The sequence below is a fragment of the Nesoenas mayeri genome (genome assembly GCF_963082525.1).
Source record: "Nesoenas mayeri genome assembly, chromosome: 21".
Classification (NCBI taxonomy): domain Eukaryota; kingdom Metazoa; phylum Chordata; class Aves; order Columbiformes; family Columbidae; genus Nesoenas; species Nesoenas mayeri.
Window position 1 is genome coordinate 4,974,140 of NC_137571.1, and position 18,633 is coordinate 4,992,772.

The 18,633-nt window shown below is 54.4% G+C and overlaps 1 protein-coding gene across 1 annotated transcript; it reads left to right on the plus strand.

Annotated features, from left to right (window-relative positions):
• Positions 1–15,025: 15,025 nt before the first annotated feature.
• Positions 15,026–15,853, plus strand: LOC308048416 (gap junction beta-5 protein-like; the record flags this gene model as incomplete). The annotated part of the gene is made up of 1 exon (XM_080357567.1): positions 15,026–15,853. The coding sequence occupies one exon, from the start codon at positions 15,026–15,028 to the stop codon at positions 15,851–15,853; it is 828 nt and encodes a 275-aa protein (XP_080213693.1).
• Between the last annotated feature and the right edge of the window lie 2,780 nt (positions 15,854–18,633).

An 18,633-nucleotide genomic window follows, 5' to 3' on the forward strand; every position in this document is an offset into this window, starting at 1 on the left:
CCCTGGTCTCCCGGATATCTCAGCAGCCCCCAGAGCTGCCTCTAATTCCCCAATGATGGATATTTCATGTACGTTGGTCTGCAGATCCCTGGCTGGAGTAAAGCCACCGAAGCCCTTCATATCCCGGCATTAATGAGCTGATTTACACAGGGAGCGCTCCCAGCCTGCCCTTCATCTTGGCAAAAATATTGGCTTGAGAAATGCAGAATTATGAGATTTGCAGTGGAAAGAAACATTGAATGAAAAGAAGGGATCCTCGAACAGAAGTTTCCTGGGCGAATGAGAGGGAGACAGCGCATGTCTGTGTGTGGCTCGGGGCAGAATGGGCTTTGCAAGCCAGGACCTTGCTGCCTCCAGGCTTTTCCTTCTGCCTTTTGCTTCCCACCCCTTCCTTTTGCCGTCTTTTTGCAGTTCAGACTCGCTGCCATTGCATTTCCCTGCCCTTATTTTCCCTGCCCCGTCCCTTGCCCGCTTGCTGACTGCTGGTGCTGCCACTGATTCCTCCCTGTGGCTCCTATTTTGCTGCTGAAAAGGAGCAGACAGGGACTGGGAGGGGGTAAATTGCCCACTTAATAAATGCATTCTCTTGATTCCTTTTTCCTCTCCAGACTGTCCTGCCCTAAAAAGCATTTTCCTGGAGTTCTCAGTTTGTTGACCCCTCAAGCTCCAGAGCTGTTACCTAAACTAAATGCCTTTTATTTTCATGCTTCAGCAAAATCTCTCTTGCTTCCAGCACAACCCATCTCCTCCCGGGCCACGCAGAAACAATTACAGCAGCAAAAGGCTTCTATAAGTCATAAATATACTTCCTTGCAACGCATCGGCGGGCTGGGCTCTGCAAAGAGAAATGGGCTTGGGTGCTGGTTAGAAATGCCCACATCGTCCCACTCCTGCTGGGGCGCCCGGTGGGTGCAGCAGATGATGGGATTTGGGTGCACGGAGCTGTGGGAAGCACAGAATCACATCCCACATGTTTCCCAGGGCAATGTTTGGTGGAGTAATAAATACAGCGCTGCTGGGAACAACACGAGCCGCTGCAGCAGGGACCGCGCTGCCCAGCTGGGACTCTCTAATGCCGCTCCTCTCCGGCAGTGCCTAAATTCTATTACGTGTTGCCCAGGAATTGGTGCTGTTTAGCAGACAGGGCCACGATCAGCCTGTTCGTACCAAACACTTCCCTTGGAAGCATTTGAAGCTCCCCCATGCCTCACTCTTCAATATCTGTAAAGGTGCATGGCCAAGGTGCAACGACGTGGGGTCATTGGGTCTCTGCGGTGGGGAGATGGGTAAGGAGAAAGCTTTTTGTGCTTGTTTTTTGCCTCTCCTCGCTCACAGCCTGCACCTGCAGAAGGGATGTGATCAGAGCAAGCCTGGAATCTTCCTGCCACCCGCCGTTTGAAATACCGCACCTGTTCTTAAGGATTTCAGTGAGTTGTACGTAAGGAGGTGCAACCGGAGAGATCAGTGCTGGGAAAAGTGACTCGTCCTCGATGTGATACGGGGCTGGATGGCCGGATGAGCTGCATCTCCTGGAGGGCAGACACGGAGCGTTCCGGAGCAGGAGCGTGTGGCTGCCGAGAACGGGGGAGCCGTAACCTGGCTTGTTAGAAAGCAGAAGGTCTGTCACAAATGGATTTCCAATTTCCCATCCAGCTGCTTAGCCGAGAGAAATATCTTGTTTTATAATTACTTTTTGGGTACTTACAAGATCTGGTATCCAGGCAACTTGATGCCTCTTAAATCCTCTTGCAATTTTTTTTTCCCTGTTGATTTTTGGGTGCTGGAGAAACATCAACCAAACTCTTAGGGCCTTCCCGTCCTTCCCTTGGTTTACATGTTCACGGACACCAAAGGAGGGTGGGAAGGGTACAGCACATGTTCACAGGGCCCAGTGGTCTCTTCATCACCACGCAAAGAACGCGGGCAAGTCAGTGCACCCCGTAGAAGTTTGCACATCGATACGCACTCCAAGGCTTTGACCTCTGTTGGGTAAAGTGTAATTTAATTAACGTTTGCTTGACTGTCTAAACGCTGGAATAATTTGGCAATCTGCACAAGGTGCTGCTCGATGGTCGGTGCCCCGGCAGCCTGAGCGTCCTTTAGGACAGAGCACTTGGGCTTAACGCTACTGCTTGTGGTCATGGTGGCAACAATTAGGCCATCAATCAATAAACTAATTCTTGTATTTACAGTCATTAGGGACTGCGGAACTAAGCATCTGCTTTTGCTAATGAGTTTAAAAGTTGGCTAAATATGGCAAACCTGCTCTCGCGGAGAAGGAAGCAACAGGAGTTCGATGCGGAATTGGACTCCGGTGAACATAACATCAATTTTAATTAGCAAGCTTCTACGGTTTCCCAACTAAACCAAAATACGCTGGGAATAGGGAGGGTGCTGCCGGGGTGGGGAGCCTCTCCTGGCCCTCAGGGCTGGTTTGGGGGGCCCAGCACCCCAGTTCCTCACCGGGGCACGGGGGTCCTGGCTGGTTCTGCTGGGGGGAACGAGCCCCCAGACACCAACAATCTGTGGCCCCGCTGGCTCAGCTACTGCACTTGGCTGTCACGTTTATCTTTTAATCTGGCGAGGAGTCATTTATTTACACCTCCAGGCCTAACATGCTGGCTACCATGGGGATGCTCAAGTTTGAAAAGCCCTATCATAGATCTGTTGTAGCTCAGAGGGAAGCAGAAAAGCTTTTCCTCTACCTGCCTCTAAATGACTATAAATGTTTGGGTTTTTTTTCTCAGAGATCACGACTCACAGAGGGCTGGCAACTGATGAGCTGGTTTATGACCTGATTGATGGAGACCTCCATCACCTGCCCCCTTCTCGAGGCCACGGCCTCCTCGCTGCGGTCACAGGCATCAGCAGAGCCCAGAAACACCCCCGGATCCTGCGTAGGACGTCCCTGGGTACCAGCCACCCAACGCACATCCTCACAGCACCGTCCCGGAGCCGTGCCGACCGGGCTGCAGGTCACGCTGTGATTTTCCAGGTCAGCCCTGCTCAGAAAGGGGGTGAAAAGCAAAGCTGAAGTTTCTTCCGCAGCACACTTCCCAAAAACGCATCGAAACCAGAGTGGCCGTGCTCATTTAGAACCCGTTTTGTCAGACTCGCTGACTGCTGAAATGCCCCCGGGCAGCGCAGCTGGAATTTCAACAACGCATATAGCAAAATGCTTTCTGTTTTTCCCAAAGCGCATTTTTGGGTGAGGAGGACGCTGACCCCCCGGTAGCTCGGGGCCCCTGGTCCTGCTGTGGCCAGGGGCCTGATCCACACATGGGTGTGATCAGAGTCTAAACTATTGGCCTAAATCAATGTTCATTTTTTTCTAGGCAGACTAACAACACCAGTAATGAAAGCTATCGTTTAGGAAGGCAATTATGCAAAGGCAAGTGTATTTTTAAGAAAGCGCAGCATGTTTTGAGCAACAAGCCTGGCAAGTTGGACGTTCATAGCCGAGCATCTCTCTAAGGTTCGATGGTGCCAATTGCTCTGGGTCCTGCCACCAAAATACTGCGCCAGGTGCCCTGATGTGCTGCAGAGCGTTAAACCTGGGGATGTTCTCCAAGGTCTCACGGGGCGGGGGATGAAACCCTCCCCACCTTGAAAGCCCAGCCTGTCCTCCTCTCAAAGCAGCGCTGTTATTTTCCTGATAGATCTATTTCTGCAGAGTACCCGACATCATGTTTTTCAGGAATCTTACATTTCTCGGAGCAGGTTAAAACAGCAGATAAAAGGACCCATTTGAAAAGTCCTTTCTCTTTTTCTTGTGCGCTCTTTAGTGAGTCAGACCGAGGCATTACCAGCTGTCAGGGATGTTTTAAGGCATGGCCTTTCTCCGGATAAAAGCAAAGTTCAGTCACAGGTTTTGGCTTTCAGGGAAGATTTCTCTTCCTGAGCCGTTACTCCTGCGCTGCCCCAGCCTGTCCCCATGTCCCTGCCACATCTTACACCCGCTCACAACCACCCGATTGCGACAAGGTTATGGACAGCCCAATTCTGAGGGTATTATCTTAGCTCCTCTGAGGAAGTTCTGGTGAGTTTAAAAAGAGAAAATCAGTCTAGTTCCATAAGGTGATTGCTTTTGGTACATATAGAAACCTACAGCTCCAGAAAGGCCCGTGGGTGGGGGTGGTTGCTGCACACACTTGCCATTCAGAGGGTGCACCAGATGTTTGCAGCTGTGGGTACAGCGATGTGCTGGAGTTTGTGTTCATTGCTTGGAAAGGTCAAACTGATGGGGGGGGTGCTCCTGTGGTTTTCCGGTCAGGGACCCTCAAATAGCATCCCTGAAAGCATGAATAGCTGAGAACTGTCTTAAGGAGGCTGGAGTAGGGAAAAACCTCTTTATCTGGGCTGCTGGGCTTTAGGGGGGCTGCTGGTCAGCGGAGCTGCTCTCGAGTCTGGGCAATGGGGACCCCAGCTGGGGATACCCCTGCAAATTGGGGGTGATGGAAGCTGGGGGCAGCCAGTGGGTCCCTGCAGTGTTCGGGGGGGGCTGAGTGCCGGTGGAGCTGCTCCAGCCTCCGCAGCCGACACTCTTGATGCTCTTTTAATACATATATTAAAAGGGTGATAATAAGCAAATCTGTCAGTTATGCAAATGAGTGGCAATTGCATCTTGAAGAGCATCCCACAGTTTAATTACATCATAATTGCAATGTAACACTTTAATTACCATATGCATCACAAAATCATGAGCGCTGTTTCTAATCTCCTCGCTAATATTTCAAATCAAACAGATTGCACGGGGCCCAGTATTGCACTGCAATACTGCAGACGAGAAATACCCAATATATCCCAATGCAGCAGAGGTCTGGGGGTCGAGCTGCCGGCTTTGGTGCTGAGCAAGACTCTGGTCATTGTCCAGGAAAGCAGAATTTTCTCTATAACACATTTGCTTGAGCTGATGGAGCCGTTTTGCTGGGCTGGGCTCGATCTCCATCCCTGCCCACGGCAGCCAGGTGAGGCGGCTGCTCCATAAGGGGATGAGGATTTGTAAATGGCTGTGTTGGAAGAAGCATCTTGATGGAAATGCTGCCCTTGATCCTTCCGTCCCCTCCTAGCACCGGAAAACAAATTTCACATTCTCCTTCTCACCCCCGAGAGAGAAACAATAACAGTTTCTAGAGCACAGCTTTAGCTGGAGACCTGTGAATTTGATTTAAACCGGTTTATTTTGTAAATCTTCCCAGTTTCCACGCTTTATTTTTCCTCCCTTCCAGCTCTTTCTTTCCCCAGTAAAGGGACATCTAGTAAGTGACTTAAGAAAAATAACAGATGGGCTTAACAGCGGCCTGAAAATCACAACTGGGGACTCGAGAGGAAGACTCTGGAGCAACGATGTGTGCGATGGAGCGATGGATCGGACAGACACATGCTGGGAGGTGAAATCGCTCCTGTTTCTGTGGCAGAGGCACCGGGACGGGGCTGGGGACTCTCCCCACGTCCCCACGTCCAGCCCTTCCCATCGCCGGTGCTTTTGCCGCATGTTGCAGATCGCTGGTTTGCTTTGCCGCGAGCTGGCAGTGATTTAAAATCATCCTGTGCTAATCCATAGAAATGCTTTTAATCGTGGATTTAATCTTTTAAGCGTGCAGTAATGAAATTACATGCCAGTCAGGAGCACATCAACGTAACGTACGAGGTTTGCGGCCCCACGGGCAGTGGGAGAGCGTTGGGACAGCGGCCCCGTGGCCAGGACATCCAGTCGCCCGCTTCCTGGCACCTCCACCGTTTCCTTGTCATTATTATTTCCCTCTTTCTTTTTTCCAGCCCCTTGGACATCCCAGGAGGGGATGCACTTCTAGAAAGTCCCGTCGGACGGTGCGAGATGCTTTGATGGGCTGACATTAGTGGAAAATAGTGACACGAGAAGCACATTAACAGATTAAACTTTGTAGCGGGAAGGGGAAAGTGGAGATGAACTGCTAGGTAGAGAGATGACTGGCTTTGGAAATGTGACAATTACTGTACTTAATGTATTTTTTTAACATTAAGAGCTAAATAGGAGCATATATTTAATTCATTAAACCAGTTTGAAGTAGCTCCCTCCATCCCAGTGCAGTTAATCGGTGCTCTATAGAGAAGTATCAGGGAAGAAGTGTCTCCTAATGAAAGGGTCCCTGTAAGGTCAGCCTGCCGCTTGTTAGCTAATCGGAGCCTTATTTGTTTTGCAAATTGCTCTCCCATTTTGAACCGCTGTGCAGTAATTTCCATGGCGGGGAAGCGGGAGAGTTCACGGGGCTGTTTTTGAAGCCCTCAATCTGTCATTGGGAGGAGGATAAAAATAGCCCGGGAAGGCGAAGGAGCTGCGTTTGTTCCAGATGATCCAGCCCCGTCTTCTGCCCGCGTGCTCTGCCCAAACACCTGCATCGTTCGGTGCGCAGAAACAGGATGTCTGTGCACAGAAACGCGCTACCTGGGATCGTGGGGTCCCTGGGAGCTCTGGTTGACAAACTGTCCCTTTGCATCACGTCCCCGGTGACACACAAGGGGCAGCAGCAGCTCCTGCCTTCCCCGTCCTGGTGCCCCGCGACCCCTTGGCTTTGCTTTTGGGAAACAGCGAAGAAATCTTGCTTTTATTTATTTATTTTAGGTTAAAAAAAAAGCGGAGTGATGTGTAAATTGGGCCTGTCATCCTTTCCTTATCAATTCGTCAGCTCGGGTTCAGCAGCCCTCCCGTGTCCGGGCTGCGGGTGATTGAGAACCCGACGGCTGTCGCTGCCGATTTCGTTCAGATATTTAGAAATCAAGAGCAAAACGCAGAAGCTCCCTGTGCTCATGCTGGGCGGCCTCTTCAGCTCTCCAGTGACCGGCCTGGGGCACAGATCTTTGCCCGTGACCTTTTGGCAGCAGTTTTCCCCAGGTTTCAAAGCGGGATGGCTGGGAGCACTGGGAGCGGACCCTGGCAGTCCTGACTGCTCCGCTCTTCTGCTCGGCGATTGCTTGCACATACAGCAGCGCAGCAATTAGGTGGGAGAAAGAACCTCCAGAAGCCTTGGCTTGGTTAATTCCTGGAGCAGTTTGTAAGAACCAGACCCAGCCAAGTCGGAGACGAGTGGCAAAGGCAGCCTGGGAGCGCCAGTAGCACCCGTTTGCTGCACAAGGGAAGTCTTGTAGCAGATGGGAGCTGTGAGTGTCACCAGGTGAGTTTGGTGTCTCCTTGGCTGTTCCTCAAACGTTCTTGGTCCCAGGGATAGCTCTGCTGACTTGGCTTCACATCACAACAGGTGGAACCAAACACCTTCTTCCAGCACTTGCTGGACCCTGTCTGACCTGGGTACCCACCTTTGCTGAATGGATCCAGGCTCTTGGGGAATCATTTTTTCTTCTATTCATGGATGGTGCTGGTAGCAACTTCCATCTTATTCCAGGGCAGCTGAGCACAACCCCCAAGTGACCACTTATCGTAACTCATGAGATCTTGTTTCTCTCATGAGGACTAGAGTTTGGGGCAGAGTTGTCCAAGCGAAGACCTAGAGTCAGAGTCTCCTCATGAGAACACGAGGGGATTTTTAAACCCCAATGACCAAAGTGTCCTCCTAGAACCCTTTTCTCATCTTCCCAAGGGCACAACCTCTGTTTAGCACCAAGGCAGGTGCAGGAACCGTCCCTCCGCCGCCTGCCATCATCTGAGCTACGGCACTTCCCACATCAAGCGTGATCCAAGGCTGACCTTCCTCTGCATGCCAGAAACGGCAGAGCTGTACGTATATGTATATATATATATACACATAAATATAAGTCTCCGTGAGGTGGTCTCAGAGCTTGAAAGCCGCCTTGGTGGGGTCGTGCCCCACAGCGTGGGGAGCAGCTCCATCGCTTGCTCGGCGCAGCCGGCCGGGTCCTCGTGCCGCCCGTGCGATGCCGGGGCTCCCGGCTTCAATTGCAGGAGGAGGAAACGCTTCGCCTTGATCAGGAGGGATAAGAATAGCGAGCGGCAGGCGGCGGACGGTGGGGTGCGGATGAAAGGCGGCTGGCTCTCATTCTTCCCACGCCCGGGGCGATCTGCCCCTTCTTTTTTCCGAGCCGTAATTGCATGCCATGGCGCAGATGAGTGTCGCACTCCACCAAAGCCGGAGCACGGCGAGGCCAGGACTCCAGGCTCTCCGTCAATGAGCGGGGAGGCAGGGAGGATGCTTTTGATCCCACTCGTCTTCCTCTGACGTGCTGCAGAATTATTCGGCTCTGAAGAAGGCATTTCTCCAGCTCGAGCTTTCCCTTGCTCTGCAAAGGGGACCATGTGTGGCTCTGCCATTTCGGGCAGAACAGCCGGTGATGCCGGGCTGTGCCGGTGGCCATCATGGAAGATGCTCGTTGGGCTCTGGGCCAAGTTTGGACCCAAAACCAAGATCCCTGAGCGCTTGGCAGTGTCCAGCCATCATGATGGTGGATGCTTGTGTGGCCTTTCCTGATGGCGGTCCTGGGTTTTGGTGGCTTCTGCTCTTCAGTGTCATGCTGGACACAGCCTTGTCTGGGGCTCCAGAGCCCTTTGAGGCGTTGTGCCACCTCGGCACCGAGATTTCCAAAACCAGCAGCCATGGTGGGGCGTTGTGGTCTCCCACTTCCCTAGGTTTTTTCTGGTGCTTCCTCTGGCTTTGCTTTCAGGAATTTAACACTGGCACAGCATAAGGAGGGTCAAACCTCCATCTCCAGCAGCTGCAATCCAGTAATTACCCAGCATAACCCACCTGGAGAAGCGTTCTCAGCCGGTCAGCAAATCGTGAAGAAATTCACTGTATCCTTCAGAGCAAGAAATTATCCTGGAGAATAATTTATGACTCTGGCAGCCTTACAGGTACAAAAAATAAAATTAAAAGGGTGGGTGAGACTGGAGATTTAAATGATGCAGTAGAAAACTTTGAGCAGGTGACATCTCAACCTGAGATAAAGGTAACTGGGGTTTTCCTTTTGGATGAAGGGGACCTGACAGCAGTGTGAGGAGGAGATGAAAGGTAAAACCCTGATGCTGGTGATAAGGACAGATGGAGATGGAGGTAGAAGAGCATCGGGGAAGCCTGTGTTGCCTCTGGAGGTTGCTTGCGGGAGCGATGCCCTGCAGCTCCATCCCATTCAGCAGCAGGTGCTGGGGCCCTCTGGGTTGCTGAAGAAGCGATAAGACATAGTGGGAGCCCTGGGGAGATGCCAGGAGGATGCACTGGGGTGTGCGACAGCCGTGGGTGACCGCAGGAGTGTCAGCTCATCTATTCCGGGGCAGGAATCTCACCACTAACCTCCCCTGATGCGCGGTTCCTCTCCACATTGGCGTGGTGCAGTTTAGCTGAGCGCAACATCATCCTTCCAGCTGGAGGGTATCTTTTGGGGGACTATTTTGTCCTATTTTTAGGAAATGCCAATGTGGATTGAGAGCAGTTTTTTGGGTCTGGGAGGGAAAAGGTCAGCTTGAACAAATTTCTCAACCCGAACTGAAAACAGAGAGGGGCAGAACAGTTTGCTCGCCGTTTTCCAGACAGACCCACTCCAGCTTCAGATGGCAGCTAATTAAAGTGCTGACATTTTAAGACACGATGATGTGAAACCTCTTGCTTTGAGCCAAGTCTGGGCCCTTTTCAGAGCTCAGCTCATGCGTTTGCTGCCCAGAGTCCCCAAGAGCGGCACAAGCAAATTAAGGATGAAATGATAGGGTGTTTTTAACATAGTATTGGCTCCAGCCGCATCTGTGGGGCTGAGCGTGCTGCCCCAGTAATACCCCCAGGCAGCAGCTTGTCCTGGGGATGCTGTGGTGAGACAAATAAATCCCAATGCACGCAGGCGAGGGGGTGAGCCGAATGCAGAGGGGCGGATGGACAGACGGATAAGCAGATCTTGGTGGGCTGATGTGGAGGGGTCGATCAGGACACGGCAGGCTGAAGGTGAGCTGGCACAGACATTTTCTGCTCCGTCATCCTGAGTTTTCTGCTCGGCTTTGCCAGACTGTTCCAGGGAAGGTGAGCGGCACGGCGCGTTCTCCCAATGCCATCTAGTGTCTGCTCCGGCAGCCCCAGACAGTTATTTTAAGTCATCAGAGCTTATTTATTGCAGAATGATCTTTGAGAGCCAACAGGCTGCGGCGGCTGATTATTAACAGCAGTACCTGCAGCACGGAAAACTAACTGGTGAGTGCACGGGTTGGGCTTGATTATTGTTCTATTGCTCCCGTCTCGCAGTAAGAGCCCACCCGAGCAGGATGGAGCGCAAGGATGCGGTGACATGTCCAGGGTGATTAAAGTCTTTCAGCCTTCAGCCACTTGTCTTGTAGCCCTGACATCACCTGAGGCTTAATCACTCAGAAAAGTGCTGTCATGTCCTATTGTCGCCGTATTGGGAGCGCGACCTCTTTCCCATTTAGCTGCCATTTCAAAATAATATGACTTGCCAGGGGACAGATATGACTCAGGAGACTGGTAATAGGATATAAAGACTTTGACCTGCGGGTCACCCGTTTGAATGCCGCCAAGGTCGGCGGCAAGGGCAAAGATGTCGTTAGCACGATGGTTATTTGGCCAAAAGACGCGATAGAGATGTACCCAGCCCTGTGTGCGGCAGGGGCTGAGGGCTGGGCTGGACTCTGCTCCCATTTCAGGAGCACCCTGGGACCCTGCACCTCCCCACCTGGGTTTTGGGACCGGGTGGCTGCCCATGGTCCCCTCCAGCTTATGAGTTTGCCCTCCACATTCTTCCTTTACCATCATGGCAGGGCCATGGTCTGCCCAGACTGGAAATGCTCTTAATTCTGCTCTTTAAGTGCCACAGCAGCATCTCCCCTCTGTGCCCCCTCGCAGCACAAAGGTTTCGCAGGACACACGTGCCCTGTCCCCCTCGTCACCCTGTCCCCTCCTCTGCTCACCATCAACTTCCATGGTTTAGGTCAATGCTAACCCCATCCTCCACCACCACTGACCATGCGAATTTATCTCCTCGGTAACAAACCATCTTACCGAGTCGGTTTGATTCCATGATTAATTAAGCTCTGCCTAGAACTGAGGTTACTCCCTGCAGTTGCACTTGTAAACATGGGCAGATTGATGTGTCCTGGCCATGTTAGGTGGCTGCTACCAGGCTGGGCGATGGAGGGTTTGCTGCTCTCATCCAGACAGACCCTCGGGGCAGGAGGGTGTCTGAGCAGCCCCCACAAATCTGCAAACTGTGTCCTGGCCGCATGAAGGAAACCTGTGCCAGGGAGGCATTAACATTAGCGGCTCTTGGGGCAGCTCGGGGCTAATGTTGACATGAGGTAGCGAAAGGTACTTTCAATGCTGGGGGCACTGAAGGGTGCTGGGGGTGCTGGAGGGTACTGGGAGTGCAGCACATGGCTGCTCCGGGCCACAGCTCCCCTTGCACCCTGGTACACGCAGGTCCAGCCGCAGCAAAACCGCGGCTGCCGCAGCATCTGCTCAGGGATGCAGGATGCAGCCGCCTTCACCCACAGCACCGCTCCCCCCAGGGCTGCAGCCCCCCACTCATTAGCACACTGCCCTCCCCACCTGCTGGGCCAGCAGGGCGGTTTAATTGCTGTCGGCCTCATTAGCAGTGCTGCCTTCTTGCCATCCTCTTTAATTGCAGCCTCCCTCCTTCCCCAGCAGTGCTGCATGAAGCGCTTTGGGTGAGAACCCCCCCAGGGACCTGTTAAAAACAGCGTTTGGAGCCTTTGTCCCCCCTCCCATCCATCTGAGCCCCCGGCTGCAGCGCTGGGGCTGTGCTGGTTGTTCCTGCATCTGCTGGAGATTGGAGGTCGGTTCCACGGTGTGTGTCCCCAAGCCACCGGCACCTGCAGGACCGTCACCACGCTTTGCTGGCACCCCCGGTTTTGGGGGAGCCAGTTTGGCTGCAGCAGCAACAGACGCTCACACGACTTTGGCAGTGGTTTAGCCAACATCCAGCCCGCTCTCGGCGTTTGGTTTTCACTAATCTGTTTGCCTGCCTTTTTTTTAAATCATCTGCAAACAAGGTGCCTTCTTTGAATAGCAGTGGTGCTGAGTAAAGGGAGCAGCGGGCGGGTGGTCTGTGCAAACAACATTTCTGCACCCGCTCTGTACCTGCACCCAGAACCTATTTCTCTCTATTTATCCAGCCTCAATAATGAGATTCCACCCTCCTAACCAGCATCTGCATGCAACAGCACCAAAAGCAGAAGAGATTCCTGCTGAGTTAGTGTGTAAAAGCCTTTGCAATCATCTTGTGCTACAAACCTGAAGGAGGGTTTAAATACAAGGCTCTTTAATAAGATGAAAATAGCCCTTTCCCCACTGGTTTTTCTGCTTGCTCTTCCCTGCTGTGGAAGCCTGAGGGTTGAGTCGGGGCCCGACTGTCTGCGAAAATCTCTCAAGGAAGGGACCAAAGGGGAAAAAAAAGCTCTGAATATTATTATTATTATTTTACAAAGTGGAGTAATTTTCCTTGCAATTCTAAAACCTTCAAGGAAAAAGCAACGTGCCAAGTGGCCCAAGGAAGTGTTTTGCTTTTCTGCAGCAACTTCTGTCTGATAATAGCAAAGCGGATGGGACAGATGGAGATGTGAGCGGTGATGTCCTCGGATGGCGAGCAGGACAGTGCGGTGGCACACAGCACCGCTGTCCAGAAGGAAACCCTGTGCCTCAGTGTGTGCAGCAGGAAAACAGGTACGATCCTATTTACCTGCCTCCTCCAGAGCTGGCTGTGGTGGTTGATTCATGTCAGCAGCTCAGCTGGTGACTCCTGGATGAATGACGCTATATAAATGCAAAGCGTTATTAATATTTCATGTTGTAGTGAAAATGTACTAATGGGGCTTGTTCCTGGAAGATAAAGTGCTGCCATTAATACACCTCTGCCTCCCCAGCACCAAGGACTGGCTGGTTTTGGCTGGTGGAGGGTTCAGCCTTTGGCACCGGGGACATGATGTTCTGGGGCCGCAGAGTCGGGTTCAGCCCCATCAGCTGCTCTGGAGGGACCGATGGCAGCTCCCACCTCTCATTTCACCTCACGCTCTGGTTTCTTCCATCCTTATTTGGCCTTTTTGTGCCTGCACCAGGTATTTGCCAGGCAGACAGGGCTGATCTCTGCTCCGGCTCGGCCAGGCAGCCCTAACCAGCGCAATGCAGAGGGAAGATGTGCGGCCACCCACCTCCTGCCCCCAAAGCAGGGGACAAGGGGTGCAGAGGATGGAGATGAGCTCTGCCTGGAGCCCAGCGCCGGCAGAAACTGCCCAGCGCATCTGGCAGCTCCCGAAGATGGGGGGTTTTAACCCAGAAAGCCTCAAGAGCCCCTTCAGACACCCGCAATTCTGGGGGTTCTTGGGGCAGAACCTCCCCCCAGCTCGGGGGTGCTGCTCCGAGCCCCCCGCTTGGGGCGACACAGTCCCCGAGAATCCCCTTTCCCTGCATAGACCACACAGACACATTAAAGAAAAAAAAAAGGGCTTATTTGCTTTCAAACTACAGAACTCTTCCCTGGAGCCATCCGCAAACAGTGGTAATTTACTTTACAGCTGTTTAGATTTGTTTCTCTACATTTTTTTTTTTAAACCCAGCGGAATTGCAAATGAAACGTGTGTTTGCTCCTCAAATGACTCCGGCTGTACCTGAGCTCTCACACTCCGTGCGGCAGCACCCACTCCTTGGACCCACACCCATCTGACACCCACCCTTGCTCCGTGCTCCCCATGGCAGCTCATGGACACGCTGGGATCTGCTGGAACCCCGTCCCGTCCCCCTGGGAATCTCCTCCTCGCTCCCAGGGATGACTCACGGCGCCAGTGCCTCTCGCACCGGGCGATGTGTTCCTGCCGCGGGCAAGCACCGACCGGCAGCACCGCCGGCCTCGGCACAGGGACGTCCCGCAGGTAAGCGGCACGAAAACGCGTGAGAACACCCCTGTGCTGCAGCCCCCAGCCCTGGGGAGGCAGCGCTGGGGCTGGGGAAGGTGCGTCTGCCGCTCGCCACGGAGCCCGACGCGATGCCGGGGTGGTGGGCACAGCCGGGGAAGGAGAAATCTGGGGTGTGCGTGTGTGTCCCCGGGGATCGCCCTGGTGGGACGGGATCTGTCGGCTCTGCGGGTGCGTGCTGGGGGAGCGGGTGTGTTGCGCAGGCTGGGCTGTGCGGAGCAGTGGGATCTGCTCACCCCCGAGAGCGCTGCCAGCGCAGGGAGATTTGTTATTTTACTGATAGGTAACAAGTTTACGGGAAGTCGGTGCCAAACAGCCCTGGGGGTCTCGCTTGGTTGCAGCCCCACAGGTGCATTTATGCAGCGTGATGCAGTCCAGGGTCACATCAGCTGCTCGGGGTCCTGGGGCTGGGACAGGCTGAGATCAGGGTGAGCTGATGAAGATCGGTTCTCGTGGCCGCCCAGCCCCGAGTCAGCCCCTCAGCATTGCTGGGGCTGTGCAGCCCCCCAGCTCACCCCTGTCCCTGCCCCGTGGGGTCTGTCACCACGCTGTGCCGTGGCTCTGGGCGCGTGGGCACGGCCGGGTTTGTGCAGCGGGCGAGCGGAGGCGACGGCAGATTCCAGCAATGGGAGAGGACGTGGCGGTGGAGCTGCTGGGTGAGTCACACCCCGGCTGCTCCCATTTGCCTGTCTGCCTGGGCCAGGCCTGGCAACGTAAGGAAAATCAATAACAAATACCTGGGTAACAGCGTGAGCGCTGTGGCGGGCGGCACAGGACGGCAGAGCACCGAGCTGGGCAGGGGCTGAAGGAGGCTTTGCCATGGCAGAACCAGCAAGTTCTGGTGTGGACCCGCAGAGGGGGACAGTGCCCGGTGGAGACATCGCCCAGACCAGGTGTGTGCTGGGACACATCTCAGTGTGTGTCCCTGTGTGTGAGCAGGGGCTGGAGATGGTCCCCCCAGTGCTTGGGACCTCCTGCAGCTTGTTCATAGGATGGTTTGTGTTGAAGGGACCTTCCCAGCTCATCCAGTCCAACCCCTGCCATGAGCAGGGACATCTGCACCAGCTCAGGTTGCTCAGAGCCCCGTCCAGCCTGGTGTTGATTCACTGTGACCGTATTTTCTCTCTCCCCCAGGCTCGCTAACAGGATCGGGGGACCATGAACTGGGGGGTGTTCGAAGGGCTCCTCAGCGGGGTCAACAAGTACTCCACGGCCTTCGGCCGCATCTGGCTCTCCGTCGTCTTCATCTTCCGCCTGCTGGTCTATGTGGTGGCAGCTGAGCGGGTCTGGAGTGACGACCACAAGGACTTTGACTGCAACACGCGGCAGCCGGGCTGCCGGAATGTCTGCTACGACCACTTCTTCCCCGTCTCCCACATCCGCCTCTGGGCCCTGCAGCTCATCTTGGTGACCTGTCCGTCCCTCCTGGTCATCATGCATGTGGCCTACAGGGAGGCCAAGGAGCAGAGGCACCGCGCGGCCGGCGGGGACGAGTGCCACCGCATCTACCCCAACCCCGGCAAGAAGCGGGGGGGGCTGTGGTGGACCTACCTGCTCAGCCTCATCTTCAAAGCTGGCGTGGACGTGGTCTTCCTCTACATCTTCTACCACTTGTACACGAACTACACCCTGCCGCGCGTGGTGAAGTGCGAGCTGGCCCCCTGCCCCAACACGGTGGACTGCTTCATCTCCCATCCCACCGAGAAGAACATCTTCACCCTCTTCATGGTGGTCACCACCTGTGTCTGCGTCGTGCTGAGCATCATCGAGGCCGCCTACCTGATTGGCAAGCGGTGCCGCGAGTGCCTCCTGGCCGGCGGCAGGACGAGCCGGCGGCACAGCCGGGACTGCCAGCTCTCCCACACCGAGCCCGCGGACACGGGGGGACAGGTTTTCCATGGAGCGGACTACAAACCCCCCACAGCCTCCATCCCCCCCACGGCCTCCGCCCCCGACACACTGCCCGAGGAGGAGGATCTTCCCTAGAGCTGCCCCGGGGGAGCCGGGAGCCCACCCTGAGCCCTCCTCTTTGGTTTGGACCAGCCGTGGTGACAAACCATGGGCCGGGGGCTCCGGTCTGCTGGGAGTTGGGGCAGCCCCTGGAGCTGAGCCCCAGCGATGGCTTTGGAGCTGAGCTGCAGCCGGGCGGGTGGGTTTGGGACGCCCAGGGCATTACGGGCTCTGTGCTGCCCGGGGAGGCGCTTGTCCTTGCGCTCAGCGAGTCAATGGCAAATCTCACCAGGCACCGGGCGCAGGTGAGCAAGGAGGACATCTTAATTATCTCCCTGTAATCCCCGCCTTTAAAAAAAAATAAACGAATTCCTGATTTAAGATGCTCTGCTGGGCACAGGGGGACACACCCAGAGGTGCGAACATCCCCAGCCGTGGGCTGCCGGGAACGGGCTGGGGCAATTTCAACACATCACAGGTTTTCAAAGCAGTTTGGGGGTGAGTGCGAGGGGCTGGACAGGATGGGCACCCTCAGCCCCCCAGGAACCCCTCTCCCCATCCCTCACCCTCCGGAAGCCACACCGCAGGTGTCAGGGCCATCTCAGGAGGATGCGATCGTCATTAATAACCCTCATTAGCAGAGTGGGGACTGGAACACGTGCTTGGTGTGTAGCCACCGTGGCGAAGCGCGGGGTGAGGATCCGGCCGGGCCGGCAGAGCCCGTCATGGGCTGCGGCGCTTCCTGCCCAGCCGGAGAAAAACACCCCAGCAAAACAGCCGAACGAGGGCGAGGAAAAACACCCCAACCATTGATTGAACAATAACATTAAATGGCAGAATATAATCTTGTTTATTGCTGTAATATGTCGTGTTCTGCCGTGACTCAGGTGGCACCGCAATTTCTAAGGCCATCAACAGTAACTGAACATTAGCCAGGATGAATAATTAACAATAATTTCACGGCAAATGCACTTGTAAGTAACATTAACATTGAACATGCAGCTCGATCTGTTACTGGTTTTGCTTTATTTAGAGGGTGTGATTGTTATTTTTCCCATGCGCAGCGGCAGCCCCAGCACTCGCGGGCTCTGCAGAGGAAGCGGCACGAGGCGGGTGAGTTTGGTGTCTGTTGAGGTAGGAGAGACGGATGCTGAAATACAGGTGCATTTCTTCCATCTCCTTTAAGTGAAGCTGTTCTCCCCTCTGTCCATTCTTGCTGGATTATCCATTTGGAAATGTTCTTTACTGAAGCCTTTAAGGTAGAGGATACAAGTTGTTCTCTGTGTACAAGCCATTGCCTCTGATTTAAAACGCTGGGGCTGGGCTGTTTGTTTTCAAGTAAGGCTGGCCGCATTGATCAAGGCTGCCCAATTAGCCAAATCCAGAGGTGTTCCCCAGCTGCGAGCGCTAATCACCACAGAGATGAGACCCAGAAAAACCACCCTGCCCGACCGCCCTGCTTCTGCACATCAAAGCAGCAGCTGGAGCCGTTTCCCCTTGCGAGAGACCTGATGATCCAGTTGCCATTAGTTGTTGTGCTGCTTTAGCTCTCCCTGCAAAGCTCTGGTGTCTTGCACCATCCTGGTTTGGGATCAGCAGCTGCTGGCCGGACAAACAGAAATGTTTGGCTCTTTTCCTGCTGTTTCTGTGCTCTGCACCCCCTGGGACGCAGCATCCTGGGCGAAGAGGCAGGACTGGTGTCGGTGGTTAAGCAAATAACCCAGGGGATGTCATGATAAAAGCTGAATATTTCCCAGGCTTTGCGTTGTCATACAGGGGATTGCATTTTCTTGTGCGGTACTCAGAAGGCTCCCTGAATTTTGGGGAGAGGGGATTTAAAGCAAAACCATTGCTGACTCCAGCCCAGCCGTGGATATGGAGGGTTTGTGTGCACGGCAGCACAGGTCGGGCGCAGCCTCTCCTTCCCAGCGGGGACTTGTTTCTTCCTTGCCTGCAAAATGCCCGTTTGCTGGGAACTGAAGAGAAATTCCGTGCTTTACATCCAACGTGCCGGAGCAAGCGGCTGCCCCGGCTCCCAGGCTCCCGTGACTCCAGGAGGTCCCCTCCTTGGGGACACGGCCCCGTGGGACAGCCGGGGTGGCTGGGATGCTGTGACGGGCAGGGAGCCGGAGATCAAAGGCCAGGCTGGGTCGCAGCCAAGTGCTGCCTCCTGCAATAACCCATTTAAGTCTATTTTAAAGAGATTTTTGAGGTTTTCCTGCTGGTTTGCTTCTCTGCCTGCTCCGCTCCTCATTAGTTTTCCCTTTATGGAGGAACCTGAGGTTCGGCCACTGGACGCCACGGGGTGTTTTTAGTGTTCGCATTGGCACTGGAGCCTTTCAGCTGTCACCCCACTGAGCTGGAGCGGGGTGGCAGCAGGGTGACATGTCCCTGGAGCGAGGTGACATGCCCCAGGCATACCTGAGGCTCCTCCAAGGGCTCCCTGGTGCTGAGAGCTGTGGAATCACATCAGCACCTTGTCCCCGTGCCAGGGATGGCAGAGGGGGCGCAGGGACTTGCCCTTTGTTGGGACACCCAAACACCCGGCTCAGTGCTGCAAAACACGGGCTGTTTCCCTTCCCCACCCAACTGCCTTAGGGGAAACCTTCTGCCCGTGCCAAAAGGCACCTGAACTTTCTCGCCGTGGCCACGTGGCCTCTCCTGCAATGCCAGAATTCCAGGTGAGAGGCTGCTGGGGGTGTCCAGCCCCACTCTTCACCCAGTCCTGATGGGGTTTTACCGTAGGGCAGGGTACTGCTGCTCTTGCAATAACTCAGACCTGCTGGTGGTTCTCACCCTCTTCCCTCTCTCCTGGG